General features: G+C 38.9%; 1 protein-coding gene across 2 annotated transcripts in view; it reads left to right on the forward strand.

Annotated features, from left to right (window-relative positions):
- Positions 1 to 4,821: 4,821 nt before the first annotated feature.
- The window catches only part of LOC104608090 (Haloacid dehalogenase-like hydrolase (HAD) superfamily protein), an 81,678-nt gene continuing 69,246 nt past the window's right edge, over positions 4,822 to 17,253 (forward strand). Inside the window, exons 1-4 of one of the 2 annotated variants that reach the window (XM_010273967.3) lie at positions 4,822 to 5,129; positions 16,371 to 16,420; positions 16,603 to 16,666; positions 16,974 to 17,022. In XM_010273967.3, coding sequence (XP_010272269.1) covers positions 4,900 to 5,129; positions 16,371 to 16,420; positions 16,603 to 16,666; positions 16,974 to 17,022 — 393 coding nt within the window. In that variant the 5' untranslated portion in view covers positions 4,822 to 4,899. The remainder of the gene's footprint in view (positions 5,130 to 16,370; positions 16,421 to 16,602; positions 16,667 to 16,973; positions 17,023 to 17,253) is intronic. The other variant, XM_010273966.3, reaches the window with a different exon arrangement.

Genomic DNA, 17,253 nt, shown 5'->3' on the forward strand with positions numbered 1-17,253 from the left:
TCACAGAAAGTGTTTGAGAAACACGTGGAAAGCATGGGACTCCGGCTAGTACCTGATTGGACCTAAGTGCAAGTGGGAGCTGTTAGACAGTTTTGTATGCCCTTAGTTTCAATCAGAATGATGTACTTTATGAGTTTATTGTAAATGAATAAAGATACATATTTGATTCATGTTCCCTTGGTATGTTTCTGTGTAATACCCTTAAACTGGACACTTAATGAGACTCGTGTTAGTTTAGAATGTTCACAGCTAGTGGGTCGGTCTGGGGAGACCTATCCTGACAAGGCTGACACTGTGGTGCCACCAAGTCGGTTGGGGTGGCCTGTCTCAGCTGCCAGGGTGAGACCCTAGGCACATACAGTGTAGGATTAATTGAATCTGTGAACTGGACCAGATTTCCAGTATTGCCCTGGACCTTGGAGATTGATAGGCAAAACTGGAAAGTTACACCCGACCCCTAGACTCGATTATGATACTACACTAGGTGTCGGATTGGGCTGTCTTTGATGTACCAATCAGTGAGATCCTTAGCGGGGGTCAAAACCTGGGTATGTTGGGACAGTCCGAGAATTCATCTGAGTGGGTGATCATAGTGACAGGATCAGCCCCTTTGTCGGACAAAGGTAATGATCGGGGATGCACTCTCATTGATGGAAACCAAGACTGCCGGCAGCCGATTTCAACCGTTGAGATTTGTTTTGCAAAATATATTTTATATAAGATATAAAAGTATATATGTATGGTTTCTAAATTGTTTGCAAGAAGGTTTTAATTCCCGGGATCCATATAAGTGGAGAGTGCAACACTGTTCCTTGCAGCCGAGGGAGAGGTCCTCTCTTGTCGTGCAGTGTATGATCATTATGGGCTGAGAGGTTAAGTGTAAGACCATTGAGGATAATGCCTGATGGGCTAATCTTGCATCTACCCACAGTCCCTAGGTGTTACAAGGTGGCTTGGCCCAGGGACCACTTAGTGTAAGTGTTGGGCCCATAGAGCCCATTTGATGGGTTTCAGGGGGTGCACTGTCATTAACAGTGTATTCGGCCAGGCCTTGTAACAAAGGCTGGGCCGAACCCATGTGGCTGATGTGTAGATCAATGCTTGGGTCCCACGCCATACAAGGAAGCCCAACTGGGCAGCAATTTGGAAGCCTTTTGAGTATATAACCTTAAATGGGCCTTAAGCCCATTTCGAACTGGGCTGATTTGATCAGTCATTTAAAGGGGGCGAATTCTGAAGTTGGTCAGCTGAAAGGATTGGGCTTAGACCCTATCCACTCAGAGAGTCCAAGATCTAAATGGGATTTAGATCTGGAAACCTCCTAATTAGATTAGGAGACAGCTGATCTTATCTGCAGATAAGATAAGGGTTATCCCTTATCACTAAGGGACTTCAAACCCAAATATGATTTGGATTAGCAGCTCCTAATCTGATTAGGAGCTGATCCCTTTTGAGATTATAAAAGGGGAAGGGGGCGGCAGCCTACAACACAACAACATCCATAGCATTTTTCTCTTTGAAGGAAGAGAGATTGAGAGATTTCCTGCATACTACGAATTCTCTCCTGCCGCCACCTTCCTGCTTTTGCCATTCCTTCAGTTCGATCTCCAGTTCTTGGGAGCAATCAAGATTGGATCTTGATTTCAATCTTTTAGGGAAAATATTGGTTGGAGCTGTACTCAAGTCGTCCAGTTGATTCTTGTGAAGGGTCAAGTTCTTTTGAAGAACATTGTTGATTCTGCTCCATCCTTCACTGCGCCATCTTCAGTGGGAGCAGATTTTGGATCCTTCCTTGGGCGTGAACACCTCCATTGGGAGAAAGTATTTCTCCATATCAGGTATAATCCTCTCCCACTCCTTTTGGTTCAGATCTGGTTCAGTTTATGGTTCAAGATTAATCCTTGAAAATACGATTTTCTAAATAGGGAATACGATTCCCAGTTGAAGGGAGAGAAAAATTTTTGAAATTCGCCCCTTATTCCGCAATCTTTGGGCGTCCATAGGATGGATCTCTCATCCCTTCATGAAGTTGAAGAATGAGAGCTCTAAATATAAACTTGTAAAGAGAACCAGATGAATGCAGCTCAATAATCCCAACATTCCATAAATATAAGCTTAATCAATTCCTTCGCTATTGAACAAGTCATGCCATCTTTATCATAAATTTCATGGTTTAATGAGCTTTAATTTATTGTGTATGTTACGTTTTCTTTCATAAACAATAATGAAATGGATATTGATAGAACCAAATTCCAAAATAAGATTGGAATCGTGCTAGAGTAGGTGTGGGTTCATTTGGGAGGATTGAAGCTTTGATTGAATTGCTTTCATTGAACTACTTTGCAGAATCCAGTAGAAGAAGCTTAAGAGGAAACTCGGAAAAGCCATTATGGCTATGAAATGGTTTGTACCCATTTGGTAGGGCTTCTAGGACATTGCTTTTAGCATTTCTAGTTGGGGCTCACACAAAAACAATTGAAGCTGTAATATAAAGCTACTCCGGGCAGCTTATTATCCAGAATGAGTACCACCTACCACGACTCAATTAATGCAACACGCTCTAAATCTGTCTCGAATGGGAGATCAGATTAGTTGAAGGCAATAGATGTTCAATAGGTTGTGGAACCAATAATAACACTCCACACCAATTAGAAAATACATAAACCTCACAACCATTCAATCTCTCACTATAGGCCCCCTGTATTTTATCATGGGCGTGGAGCATTATCATTAATTCAACAGCTTGCTATACAACTAAAGCGTTTAGTTAATCTGATTTACCCAAATGGAAGATCAGATTAGCTGAAGGTAGGCTGTGGAACCAATAATAACACTCCACGCTAGTTAGAAAGTACATAAACCCCATAACCGTTCAATCTCTCACTATAGGCCCCCTATATTTTATCATGGGTGTGGAGCATTATCATTAATTCAACAACTTGCTATACAACTAAAGTGTTTAGTTAATCTGATGTACCCAAAAGAGGCCTTTTATCTTGGGCATTTCGGAGTTTTCATCAAAAAGAGTTGGGATTTCTTGCCAATAAAACACATTCCAACATCCTATCAACATGTTCTAGTACATCTCACTATGAAACTAGGACCATCATAAAAGTAGGACCTGTCTTGTATGTGATGTACGATGTTAGATGATTTGGATGTAACTGAAGAACATGCTTGGTTTTACGGGTGGAAATCACATTAGAAAGGTAAAAACCACTAAATGAATGTCCTCACAAAGGGCATGACATGTCTCACAGTTGTTCACTCGGTTTCCACACCCAAGGATGATATGTTTTTGCTTTAGGCAAATATAAATAAAAATAGGGGCATAAAAGTCATTAAACAAAGTTTACACGTATTTGTAGTTGAGGTTGAGTTTGGATGCGGTACAAATACAAATATGTAGAATGCAAAACCTTATATTTTGTATTATTTTGTATGTCTTAAGGTACCTCTAAGGTTTAGGAAATTGACTGTACTATTTACATATTGTCTTAAAGTATCAAAGTGCCCTAAGTTTTTTGACAATTGACATTGTCATTAAGAACTAATGGAAAAAAAATGAAATGTCGAATTAGCTCTCCACTATTCCTTGAATAAAATCTGATTGATGAAAATTTTCAAAAACTATTAGGTAGTTTGGATCCATTGGAAGGATGAAAAGAAACTACTTTCCTCTTTCAATCTTCATCCTAGCCATTGCCGCAAGGTAGATAAAGAGAGTAGAGAGGCTGCAAGTTGAAATACTAGAATCCCGGAACCCTGCAACCCCTCCTCTTCCCAGCAAAGGAAGATGTCGGTTTTGTTAGCGTACATCTTAAACCTATAAGGAGAATTACCGATCCTATCTCCCATGAGGAGCTCAATTAGGTTCTCGGCGCTGTCCTTAACACCCTTGAGAGGCTTTATAGAAAACTGTAATAGCTAAGTGGCATCTCATTATCGATGGAAGTGCGAGAATTCACCTTCACCGACAACTGTCGCGCGACCTGGTGTTTGTGAGGGTAACTACTTAGAAGGTAAAACTCATATCTAGATTGAAGATCCAAGAGCAAAAGCAAGACCCAAATTGCAAATTGATGGAAAATGCTCATTTTAACAGTTTTTGCTGAGTAACTCTTCTGCAAGGAACCCAGATCAGAAAATGGGTTATGGAAGCCAAAGCTTTGGGATCTTTCAAGTGGGCATTGGAAAGCAAATATATAAGTGAAATCTTAGAAGTTGCCTACAGATCTAATAGTTTCAATGACTAATGAGAGGCAAGTCTCTGGGCTGGCAATAATAATAATAAAAACGCAAGAAAATGAAAAGAAAAAAACTTCAGAGAAGCATTTCAGTTGTAAAAGAATATTTAACCTCCTTAAAGAAGGAAGCAGACACAAGAGATAAAGGGAGAAGAATCTCTCTGTGAGAGGTTTCTACAACAATGAAGGCTTTTGGGGTTTGGAATGGAGGGTAGAACCCTAGAAGCTGGATTTATTTCTTCGTCTAGCTTAGCGAGTAAACCATTGTACACACCTTGACTTGTTACAAAATGACCACAAATGTGCGATGAAGCTCGTTGTTATGGCTCTTGGTCTAAGCTTCGGCGATCTCAAATCAAAAGGGTATTTTTGAGCGTTAAAGGATATTTTTGAAATTTTTGAAAAATATATCAATTCCGTGATATTATATGTGAACGGTGTGCGACGAAAAATTAACGGCAGGAGATGTTTTTAGACAATTGTCAGAAAAGTTGGGGTACTTCAACACAATTTATAAATAAAGAGTATAGTTGCTCAATTTCCTAAATCTTAGTGGTACATTAATAAATTTGCGAGTTTCATAACACGTAAGCTAAAGCTGTGGTGAGGAGATTCGTCGTCAGTCAGACAGTCACTCAAACGGTCTGCAGTCATGGAAACGGCTTCCTGCTCCCTTCTCTACACTCTTCGCGTCTCCACCAATGAAATTTCCAGGAGAGCCTTTCTTCATTCGATTCCCTCTGTTTCTCACGCTTCTGTCAGGAATTCTCGATTCCACGGTAGAAATCTGCAGTTCAGTCGGTGTATTGCTTCCAACTCAGTGTCCTGTCCCCGCGACGATACGCCATCTAAAGAACTTGCTGTTCTTCTTGAAGTGGAAGGGTCAGTTTGATTCAATGTATTAGCAATAGATACTCATTTGGTTTTTTGGTTTACTTTTCCTTATTTTTTATTGTTTATCAATGTTTTTCTTTTCATTTTCTTGGTTATATCCGTTGGTATTCTACTGTTTATCTTCTAAGCAGAAACTCTTCTACAGCTATGCTTTTTTTTGTTTCTATCTCTTAATAAAATTATTTTGATCTGTTAATGATATTTAAAACTGGATATCAATTGCTATTGTCACTTCTGTCGAAATTTCCCATATTGTGCTTCTTTTTTTTTAAAAAAAAATTCTATCTCTATTTGTTTGTTTACTGTACGAATTAGGTTTTTGAAGTAAATGGGTTCTTTTCTTTTTGACTTTATTAGGATTGAGAAATATATTTGTTTGCTATAACAGAAATGTACATGATGAAATGGTACAGAATTATCTTATTCTATGCTACATTTGGTCCTTTAACCTGTTGTTCCGGAAAATTGAATTTGTGGGTGGCTATTTATTCAACTAGCTATCTAGACCAGAAAATTATGGCAATTCGGCAGTCCTTAATGCCAAATCTATGTCTGAAGCTTGGACATGAACAAGAGAAAGAGGAACTACACTGACAATTGGGACACTGATTGTTACATTGGTCATTGCAATTCACTTTTAGTATATTTTTGGAGTATCTTTAGTTATATTGACCTACTGTGTGATCCATATTTTTTAGTTTTTGCAGCATTTGTTATCATGAATGTAGGTTGCCCTTTGTTTATTCAGTTGGCTATGTTGTAAATTTACTCTTTCATAACAGAATTCTTACCCTTTTTACTCATAAAAAAAAGGAAAGAATTCTTACCTTTTTTATTTAATTAATATGTAGCAATAAATTAGTATGTGAAAAATGTGAACCCATGGGTTTGACTTTGTAGATAAAGTGTGTAGCTTTATCACCACAACAGTTACTTCACCAATTCAAATCTAAAGTAGGCAATAAGTTTGATCAGTAAATTAAATGAGAAAAGGTAAAAAGGAAAAATAATTGTCTATGAACATGTCGACATGTAGATTTTAGATTTAAAGGTGAATGGCTCTAGAATGTTCTTGTATTGCTTTAAGATGTGGAGTGGGTTAATGAGTTTAAAGGGGTGGCACTTGTGTTGTTCAGTTGCTAGAATTACCGATAGAGCTAAAAACAGTATGTGATTTGGCAGGAGCAAGGTTTAAAATGTTGATGTCGGTGGAAATGTTGGTCATCCAAATATAAAAAACATGTTGGAAATGTCAAAAATATTGTAAAAGTTATAGACATGGGGGAAACATTGTAAAATATGCACAATGTTTGAAATGATTGAGCTAGCTCAGAGCTTCATGATAGAATTAACTACAAAAACAAAAACTATTATTTAACTTCATGTTTGAAATGATTGAGCTAGCTCAGGTGGACAATAACTTGTTACTTCACATATCAATAATATTGTCACCAACTTATGTGATAGTACTATTTCTTGTACTCCACATAGTAATGGTAGCGTTCACTAGGGAATATGTTGATTCTAATAAAGTTTCATGTTGCTACCCATGGAAGAGGAAATGGAAATATGTTGTGGAAACTATCTCTTGTATTCCATGTAGGTTTGGTAGTGTTCATTGGGGAAATGTCGATTGCGGTAAAATTTCGTGTTGCTACCCATGGAAATGGAAATATGTCATGGAAGTGGGGACCAAAACATACTATCTGGGAAGCTTTTAGAGTAGTGTTTTTATGTTTTTTATTGAAGATGTGAAACTATCCTTCAAATCTGATAATTAAATCTGATTACAACAGTAAAAGAAAAGAAGCAAGGTGATTACTCATTGGATAAGATTATCTATAATGTTTCGCAAGTTCAAATGACTCACAATGAAGATTTGTAAGAGATATTCCCTTAAACATTTTGGGAAACAAATGACTTAAAGCAGAAAAAGATAAATGACCAAAACGTAAATGACATAACATGACTCAATCAATAGGCATTGACAAAACGAACTCCAAAGCAACTCCATTAGGTGGCCCAAGATTGCTACTAGGTGCGTCCAACAAGTATATTCCATTTGCTTCATAGCCACTCCCAATCATCCTCTAAGATTTCAGGTACTAAAAAACACAATGAGTAGGAAAGAAAAGGTTATGCTACAATTCATGGATTTGGTCAAGCTACTGATAGATGACAAGTTGGTATTAAGCTTGGGGACATGGAGAACAGAGGATAAAACAAGAGTTCAGAGGCTTTGACTTTAACATCTCTTTGCTAGAGATGAGAGCAAGAGACCCATTAGCAAGGGGTATCTTCTCTCTACCAAAAAGGAGCTGATATGAACAAACAAGTATATTAGTCATATGGTCTGATGCACCAAAATCAATAACCCAAGGGATTTTATGATTACCTGAAATAGTAGCATGATTTGCAAAAGAACGAGTACCTAAGTGAGAAAATGCAGATGACGAGGTGATGCCTGAAGGGTTGGATGCTACAACAGTGGCCTCCAAGTGATTAAGTAACCTCCCATACCTTTCAAACTCTGCCTTTAGTGTTGCGAACTTCTCCATAGCCAATTTTTCTTCACTTTCTCTATTTCCGCCTTCAGGTACTGTAGCAACATTTGCATTTTTAGGCTTCCCTATTTGACCACTCTTCTTGAAATTGCTGTTACTATTGTTCTGAAACTTGTCCGAGAGATGTTTTGGATGGAGTTTCCAACAAGTGTCCTTAGTATGCTTCGGTTTCTTGCAATATTCACATATCACTTCCTTTTTCTCAGTCATCCCTTTCAGCTTTATCACAGCATTTGCAAAGTGTTTTGAAGGTGGTCCCTGTAACTATACTTGCCGCCTACTCTCTTCATTGTTCACCATAGAGTATGCTTGAGCAAGGGTGACTTCACCCTTGGTCAGAATATTCTACCTAGTAATGTTGAACTCAAGGTTAAGTCCTATAAGAAACTCAAACACCCTGTTTCGTTCTACCAATTTTCTAAATGTCTCTGCATCCTTGGTTCTCTCTTATACAATTGTCTCCATAACATCAATCTCCTGCTACAATGATTTCAACATGGAGAAGTAAATTGCTACACTCTTCTCCCCTTGTCTTAGATTGTTCACATCACTCTTCAACTTATAGGCTCTCGCAACATTTAACTTCTGTGAATATGTTTTGGTGACACTGTCCCAAATCTCCTTGGTAGGAGTCATTCAGAGGTAATATTGCTTATGTGTAGCTGCAAAGAGTTGACTAACTACCCAATCACTGTGTAGTTCTCATGCATCCATTTTTCATATGTAGGGTCCGTCTCTGTAGGATTCTCCTTATTGCCTGTGAGATACCCTAGTTTACCTCTACTACAAACATAAATCCGTATAGACTATGCCTAGGCTAGATAATTGGTTCCATCTAGTTTAATTGTGGTCACTCCACTCAAAAAGGAATCTATTGGACCCAACCCCGGATACCGGAATCCGCTTCATTTATCTTTCAGATTCCTCCATTAATCATGTTTGCTGAAATAGAGCTGTCGAATGAGAGGAGAAGAAGAAGAAGATATGAGATGGGCGGCAGAAGTGTTCTCAGCCAGCCCTAATCTATTATATATAAGAACATTACATAATGTTACATAAATAGACCAGAATGCCCCTAATTAGTGATGGGACACCTAGTCAAAATAAACACTAAATAAGATTAGGCCCAGTAACTAAGGCCCAATAACTAATGACTTAAGACCCAACAAAAATAAACATACAAATTAAGACAGCCGAACCAACACTCCTCCTCAAGCTAAGCATGGATGTCAATCATGTTTAGCTTGCCAAGTAAGTCCACGAATTTCATTGTAGCTAACCCTTTAGTCAGAACATCTGCAATCTGCATCTCGGAGGGAGTATAAGGGATGCAGAGTTCTCCTGAGACAATTCTTTCTCTGACAAAGTGACGGTCTATCTCAATATGTTTCGTTCTATCATGTTGCACTGGGTTATTTGCAATGTTGATGGCAGCTTTGTTGTCACAGTACAACCTGAGAGGACACTCAATCTTAATTCCAAGTTCACCAAGCAGGATCTTAAGCCATAAAAGTTCAGCAACACCATGAGCCATAGCTCGATATTCGGCCTCTGCACTAGATCTAGCAACCGCATTTTGTTTTTTACCCCTCCATGTAACTAAATTTCCTCCAACAAAGGTACAGTACCCAGAAGTAGACTTCTTGTCCCCAACAGAGCCAGCCCAATCTACATCAGTATATCCTTCAACTTCAATTTTACTGTTTTTCCTGAACAGAATCCCTTTCCCCGGGCAAGACTTCAAATATCTGAGGATCCTTTCCACAGTTTTCATGTGAGGGATTTTAGGAGTGTGCATGAACTGATTGACAACATGTACAACATAAGCAATGTCAGGGCGAGTAAGGGACAGGTAAATCAACTTCCCCACTAGCTTTTGGTATCTTTCCTTATCAAGGTAGTCCTCTCCTACTGACTCCTGTAGACCATGATTCTGTTCTATTGGAGTATCTGCTGGCCTACACCCCATCATGCCTGTCTCTTGAAGAAGATCAAGAATGTATTTCCGCTGACATATATAGATGCCCTCTTTAGATCTTGCAACTTCAATCCCAAGAAAGTATCTCAGTTGGCCCAGGTCTTTGATCTCAAATTCAGCAGCCAAGACCTCCTTTAGTCTTTTAATCTCTTCCTGATCATCCCCTGTAATTACCATATCATCCACATAGACAATAAGTGCTGTAAGTTTGCCATTTCTCTTCCTTATGAATAGGGTATGATCTGCCCTACTTTGAGTGTAACCCCCTTTCTTCATGGCCCCACATAGCTTCTCAAACCAAGTTCGAGGGGACTGCTTAAGGCCGTATAGGGCTTTTTTCAGTCTACATACCTTCTTCCCAAACCCATAACCTGGTGGAGGATTCATGAACACCTCTTCATGCAGGTCGCCATTCAAGAAAGCATTCTTCATGTCCAACTGATGTAGCTCCCATGAGAAATTTGCAGCTAATGATAATAGAACTCGGATTGTGTTGAGTTTTGCCACCGGAGCAAAGGTTTCTTTGTAGTCAATCCCTTCTTTTTGAGTAAACCCTTTTGCTACCAGTCTAGCCTTGTACCTTTCAATGGACCCGTCCTCCCTATGCTTCACAGTGAACACCCACTTGCATCCAACAGTGCCTTTCCCTTTTGGTAGATCCACTAATTCCCAAGTCCCTGCTTTCATCAAGGCCTTCATTTCTTCGTCCATAGCCTCTTTCCATTTTGGGTCAGATACTACCTCAGAATACCTGGTAGGAACATGCACAGAAGAGAGAGCAGACACAAAAGAACGATAACGAGGAGACAAATGTGAGTAAGACACAAAATCAGCAATGGGGTCTCTGATAGTACAAGAACGAGTAGACTTACGAAGGGCAATAGGAAGATCCAAGTCAGAGGAACTGATAAGATTACCTTGAGTTTCTGAGACAGGTTGATCCGAGTCCAATTGGTTGTTGTCATGAGTTAGAGGGCCCTTCTTCCTTCTGTTGTAGGTGATTCTGATATCTCTTTGCAGCCTATTGGAGTCTTTAGTAATATTTGCAACATCACTAGTAGTAGTTGGTACAATGGGAGCCTCACTAGATTCACCCGGGATACCACAACTAGGTGGATTAGGAGGAGAAGATGGAAGGCCTAAGGTAGAGAGAGGCACAAAGAATGGGGGAACAGAAGAATTCTCTTCCATCCCACTAGTCTCCCCCTGAAGAGGATTCTGGGAAGAATGAAAATAGGATTGAGACTCAAAGAATATCACATCCTTTGTGACATTTTTTCTTGGTAACTGGATCATAACACTTGTATCCCTTCTAAGTAGGGGAGTACCCCAAAAAGATTCCCTTTGTAGCCCTAGGATCCAATTTGGTCTTCTTCGGATCCTTGACATGTATAAAGCATACACAACCAAAGACTCTCGGTGAAAGAGAAAAGTCAGGAAGATGAGGGCAAAGAACAGAGAAAGGAGTTTTCATCCCCAATACCTTGGATGGCATTCGATTTATCAGATATGATGCAGTAAGGATTGCTTGAGACCAATAGTTTTTTGGAACTTTGTGCTGAAATAGTAAGGCTCGAGCAGTCTCCAATAGGTGTCTATTCTTGCGTTCAGCAACCCCATTCTGTTGGGGGGTACTAGCACAAGATGACTGATGAATCATTCCAGTCTCCAATAGGTACCTTTCAAAGTATTCTGCAGCATTATTTGACCTGAATTGTTTGATCTTTGTGCCAAATTGTGTTTCAATCATTTTGCAAAATGTCATGGTTACCTGCGGTACTTCTTCTCGTGCTTTTAATATGTAGATTCATGTGCATCGAGAAAAGCGATCAATAAAACTGATAAAGTATCGAAAGCCATCAACAGAAATAATGGGAGAGGGGCCCCAAACATCAGAGTGGACTAAGTCAAAAGGAGCTTGAATGTCATTACTCGAAGTTGGATAAACAGTTCTACATTGCTTTGATAGTTGACAGACTTCACAAACTAACTCTTGACTTGAAACACCTTTGAATAATTCTGGAAACAACACTTCCAATGATGAAAACGGTAAATGACCTAGCCTAGCATGCCACAGATGTAACCTAGCTATTGACTCCACATTGGACCGACTACTAGTAGCAGATGTTTGTAAGGCTGAACTGATGTCTGCATCAAGGTAGTAGAGACCTCCACACTCATGACTGCTCCCAATCGTTCTCTTTGTCAATCTGTCCTGAAAGATACAATGAGTAGGAAAAAATGTTATGCTACAATTCAAATTTTTGGTAAGCTTTGAGACAGATAAGAGATTTGAAGAAAGATTGGGAACATGCAAGACAGATTTGAGTGAGAGGTCCTTGCTTAGGTCAACCACTCCTTTCCCAGAGATGGTAGAGAGAGAACCATCAGTAACCCTCATTTTATCTTGGCCAGACATTAAATGATAGGAAGAAAATAGAGAAGACATGTGTGTCATGTGGTCAATTGCACCAGAATCAATAATCCAAGAGGCAGGATCAATAGTACTAGATGCACTAAAGGCAGAGACAATACCTGATCTGGCAAGGGAGGAAGATGGAAGAGAATTGGTCCTTAGATGGGCTAGGGCCCGGCTAAGTACCTCTACCTCATCGGCAGTAAAACCCAAGGGCCCGGTTCCAGGGGAATTAGTGGTCTGTCCCATGGAAGAGGAAGTAACTGTGGATGAGTGTTTTGAACCATCATCACTTTGACCCGTAGCCAGATTCACACTTGCAGATTGACCCTTCTGATGCTTCTTATCTTTCCTCAATGCAGCTGGCTTCAGATGCGTATGGAGAACCCAACAGGTCTCTTTCACATGCCTTTCCCCTCCACAGTGGGTGCACTTCATATGTCTCTTGTCAGAGTGCCTGTTTCCCCTTTGATTTGTAGAGATTAGGGCCGAATGTTCCACAGACTGTTCAGCTAGTTTAGTTTGAGTATCAACCTGCATCTCTTTTCTTCTCACCTCTTCATTCCTCACAAGGTAGTAAACATGATGTAAGTCTGGCATTTCATCCCTTCCCAGAATTTGGGACCTTATGCTCTCATATATAGGATCTAGGCCAGCTAGAAACTTAAATGCTCTACCCTCTTCAACTTGTTTGTCATGCTTTTCCTTGTCTCTGGCATTCTCCCAATCAATAATAAGGTGGTGATCTAACTTTTCCCATAGTCCTTCTAGTGTAGCAAAATATGTTGCAACACTCATATCTCCATGCCTCAAGGCAGCAATGTCTTGATTCAGTCTATAAATTCTGGCATTATTCTTTTTCTGCCCATAGGTTTTAGAAACTTTTTCCCATATCTTGGCAACCGTGGAGAAATGTTGAACAGTCCTAGCTACTCTTGGAGTCATTGAGGCAAGTAGCTAGGACATAACTGTAGCATTCTCCTTGCGCCAAGTTGCATATTCAGCACTCCCCACTTCGGGTTCCTTCTTCTGCCCGTCCAAGTAACCAGTGAGTTCCCGGGATGTGATGAAAAGCATGGCTGAGACAGACCATTCTCTGAAGTTGTACTCATCCAACGACACACTTGTGATCTGTAGGCTGTGCAGATTTGGATTCTCCAAATTAGGAGATTTCCCACAAGCCCTAACATCTCTAGAAGACACTTCCCTGGATATGGAAGACATCTTCTCTTACTCGTAAATGTCAAGACTGTAAACACAATATATAGTGAACTGTTTCACACTTACGGAACTTGCTGCACTATAAACTCAGTCCTGAGAACCCGACACAGAGCTGAAACACCGAGTACTGCATTGCACACTGTGCCCTAATTACTGCTGTCACAGATTATAATCTATTGTGCTACCTTCTGCTGTGTTCTAATCACTGCTGCCGCAGCCTGCAACTTGCTGTGTTGGCTTCTACTATGTGCTAAGCACTGCTATCGCAGGTTATAACCTCACCCACGAACAGTTCTAGAACTGCTGAAATTAGTCCTTCCGCCTAGATCTATTCTACACAGATCTATCTTAGCCGAATGGCTACAGTCTGCTGTACTGCGTCTATTAGGGCATCAGCCTCTGGGTCTAACTCCCCTTGGGCCCTACAACCAAGGGAAACCCTAGATGTAGGTCCAGCTGTGTTCTATGACCAACCCTATGGTTTTTTTGCAGCAACCAAAAAAAAAAGAAGTGAAAGAGTTAACTGCGAGTAGAAGAAGAGGCGGCTACTGTAACCAGTCGAAAGATTAGCGCTCTGATACCATGTTTGCTGGAATAGAGCTGTCGAATGAGAGGAGAAGAAGAAGAAGAAGATATGAGATGGGCGGCAGAAGTGTTCTCAGCCAGCCCTAATCTATTATATATAAGAACATTACATAATGTTACATAAATAGACCAGAATGCCCTTGATTAGTGATGGGACACCTAGTCAAAATAAACACTAAATAAGATTAGGCCCAGTAACTAAGGCCCAATAACTAATGACTTAAGACCCAACAAAGATAAACATACAAATTAAGACAGCCGAACCAACAAATCAAACAAAAATAAAAAAACTAGTTTTTCACTCTTTATGGACCTAACTGAGGTCAGCCCAGTACCAAAAAGTTCAAAAGCTAGGGTTTCATTGCACCCGACTCAATGGGAGAAAGAGAGAAGACGTAGCCGCTCCTACCAGAGCTGCCCAACCTTCTTTAAACCTTAACTGCCCCATTCTGGGGATCAAAAGAAACCTCCCAAGCCCTAAGTGCCACACCCAATCCTTCTCCTTGTCCTGTAACATGAAATCTCTCTGGTTGGCTGGGGTTTTGGACAGAAAAATAACAGCTCCACTTCTTGGAACTCTTTGGCCAGACTCTAATTCTCCAAACCTTCTACCAACTAGGCAAACAGACCTTTGAATGATCAGAAGCTTATCTCTCCATATACTCTTCTAATCGAAGGGTGTATGGGAAAAGAAAAGGAAAAAAAGGAAGAGGGAAAAAACTGCTTTGATACCAAGATGTGAAACTGTCCTTCAAATCTGATAATTAAACCTGATTACAGCAGTAAAAGAAAAGAAAAAAAGTGATTACAGCAAAAGGAAGAAGAAGTAGAGAAAGGAGAAGAGAGATCAATAGTTTCCTCCTCTCTCTCTTAATCTTTTATTATACTCACTTAACTTGGACTAATTACATCTCTGCCCTTAAGTGGCCAGCACATAAATAATTTAAAAGAAAAACAAAACAAGTTAACAGGCCCATTAACACATAAAATGTAAACATGATGCTACTTAAAACATAAACAAGTACTAGGGCCCATTTGGTCCAATCTCTCTACAATTGAGTTTATTTTTTATTTTATTTTATTTTTGTATCAGCCACCCTATAAGGGCATAGTAGTCATTGTACACGTTTTTTTATTTAAAATACTAATGGGAGAGGGCGGTCAGATCAGTTTTGCCTTCTCTTCCTTTCTTCACTCTTTCTCTTCTACTCTTCTCTCACAAAACCACTTCTTTTCTTCCTTTCTTTTACAGTTTTTTTTTTTGTTTCAGCAGATTTCTACTAATATAAAGTAAAATGAAACAGCTATTTATCAGAAAAAAAAACAAAACAGCCCACTATCACAACATCAATAAATTCAATATTTTATATTTATACAAATTTATTGCACAAGTTAAAAATTAATTAAAATTGTTATAACTTTAATTTTTCTTGATTTTGACACAATAAAACTGATTTGGATTAAATCTGAATCCGATCCAAGTCTAATATATCAGCTTTTGGATTGGATTCAGATATGAAGTTTTAAACTTTCAATAATCAGATTGGAATCGGATGTGGCTGGATCCGATTTGACTCTTACCCTATTACAGTCTCAAGGACAGCAAATTTTTCTGTATCTTATTTTGTATTTGTGTAGTTTTATCTTTTTTTTTTATTTTTATTATATGATTTATGATGTCATGAGCCTAGGCAGTTGAACTGTTGATTCACCGCAGGACAAGATGATTGAATTGCTAACATGGACCCAATCCTTTATTATATGCAATATGATTTTTTTTTCTTGTACTAAAAAAGGGAGGGAAAAAAAATGATTGTGAGAAAGCAACTCTACTCATTCCAGATGTTACAGGAAAGGGGGAAAGATGAGAGACAACACATACATAGTGCAACCATGTATATATTTTAAAAGTTATCAGTGCTTATAGATAGCCATTCTATTTGTCCAGAACAAATATAATGGATGATCCTTTACCGTTGTCTGATTTGTTCTGTTTTTGTACTTTGTTAGGACTTATAGAGTGGCATGTAGGATTAAGATGGAGCTTGGATGCCAAACTTTTAAGTATCTGGACCTACATGCTTCTAGTCTGAAATAGATAGGCAATATTAGCAGTGATTCTTTCATCCTTGGGAAGTTTGGGGCTCAAATTTGTGTTTTGGATAATTTATATTGTTTTGCCTATGGGCAAATTGTAATGCGTTAGTTTGTTTGGAGGTGTTGCCTTAACACCTGGCTGGGTTGTATCTCTTTTTTTCCTTTTAATAAAAATTTCTTTTAAAATAGAAAAAGTCTTTCATAACTTGTCTTTTATTTTTTAATAACTTGTTATTCTTGCACCTGTATTTCTTGGTTTTCTAGAGGTTGAATAGCATAGCATGTATATGTTGAGTTTGATATGACTTTAAATGTTACCTGCATTCTTCTGCTAGCAAGTTTGCCTAAATGCCTTTTCTTTCTTTCAGAGTCCTAATGGATGTATATCGATCATGCAATCGCCAAGCCTTCAATGCAGGTGCACCATGCAGTAATTTGATTTTTGTTACTTTATCATGCAGAAGGATCAATGGTTTCATACCCATCAAAATTAAAAGGGACCAAAGTTTTCATGTTTGTATAGGAATTACCACAAAAGTTACCAGTGATCTGTTTAATTTGCCACTTATACCGTCTCTTTTTCTGTTTTTCTGTTTCCAGCATTTAGAAAACTTGGCTTGGACTGTGCAAATTGGACACAACCAATTTATTTAGATCTTCTAAGGTGTGAACTTAAAACTAACTCAAGTTTATACTTTAATATAGGTAGGAGGTTTCATCCTTGTTTGGAGTGTAACTTTATGTACAACCATACCAAGTTTGCTTTTCATTCTAATGTGAATCATTCCAATTGCTTTCTATATCCAGAATTCCATCTCAGTGAATAGCATCATATATTCAAGTTTCACTTGGATCATCTTGGTTAGTTCCATGATGTTCTAGTGTGGCTTTTTGACTTACCTAAGGATATTTTATTTCAATTAGTTAGGATGTTAAAGGCATTTGTAGATTAATTTCCAATTACATTTCAGGAAGGCTGGTGGCAATGAGGAAAGAATGCTAGTCTTGTTTTTTAACAGGGCAAGTGGTCATCTCTCTCTCTCTCTCTCTCTCTCTCCTTCCCTCCCTCCCTGCCTCCCTCTTCCCCCAATGTTCTGAAGACTGTTATCACATTGTAACTCTGTAAATAGAGAAGGTTGAATAGAATCAAATCATGAATCATAAGTTTATTTCTGTTTTCAGTTTGTCAGAAAAATAACCATATTGGTACTAAAAACTAGAAAGCCTAGATATATAGTTTCAGTCCACATC

The sequence above is a fragment of the Nelumbo nucifera genome, chromosome 7 (genome assembly GCF_055504915.1).
Source record: "Nelumbo nucifera cultivar China Antique chromosome 7, China Antique-T2T, whole genome shotgun sequence".
Taxonomy (NCBI): Eukaryota; Viridiplantae; Streptophyta; class Magnoliopsida; order Proteales; family Nelumbonaceae; genus Nelumbo; species Nelumbo nucifera.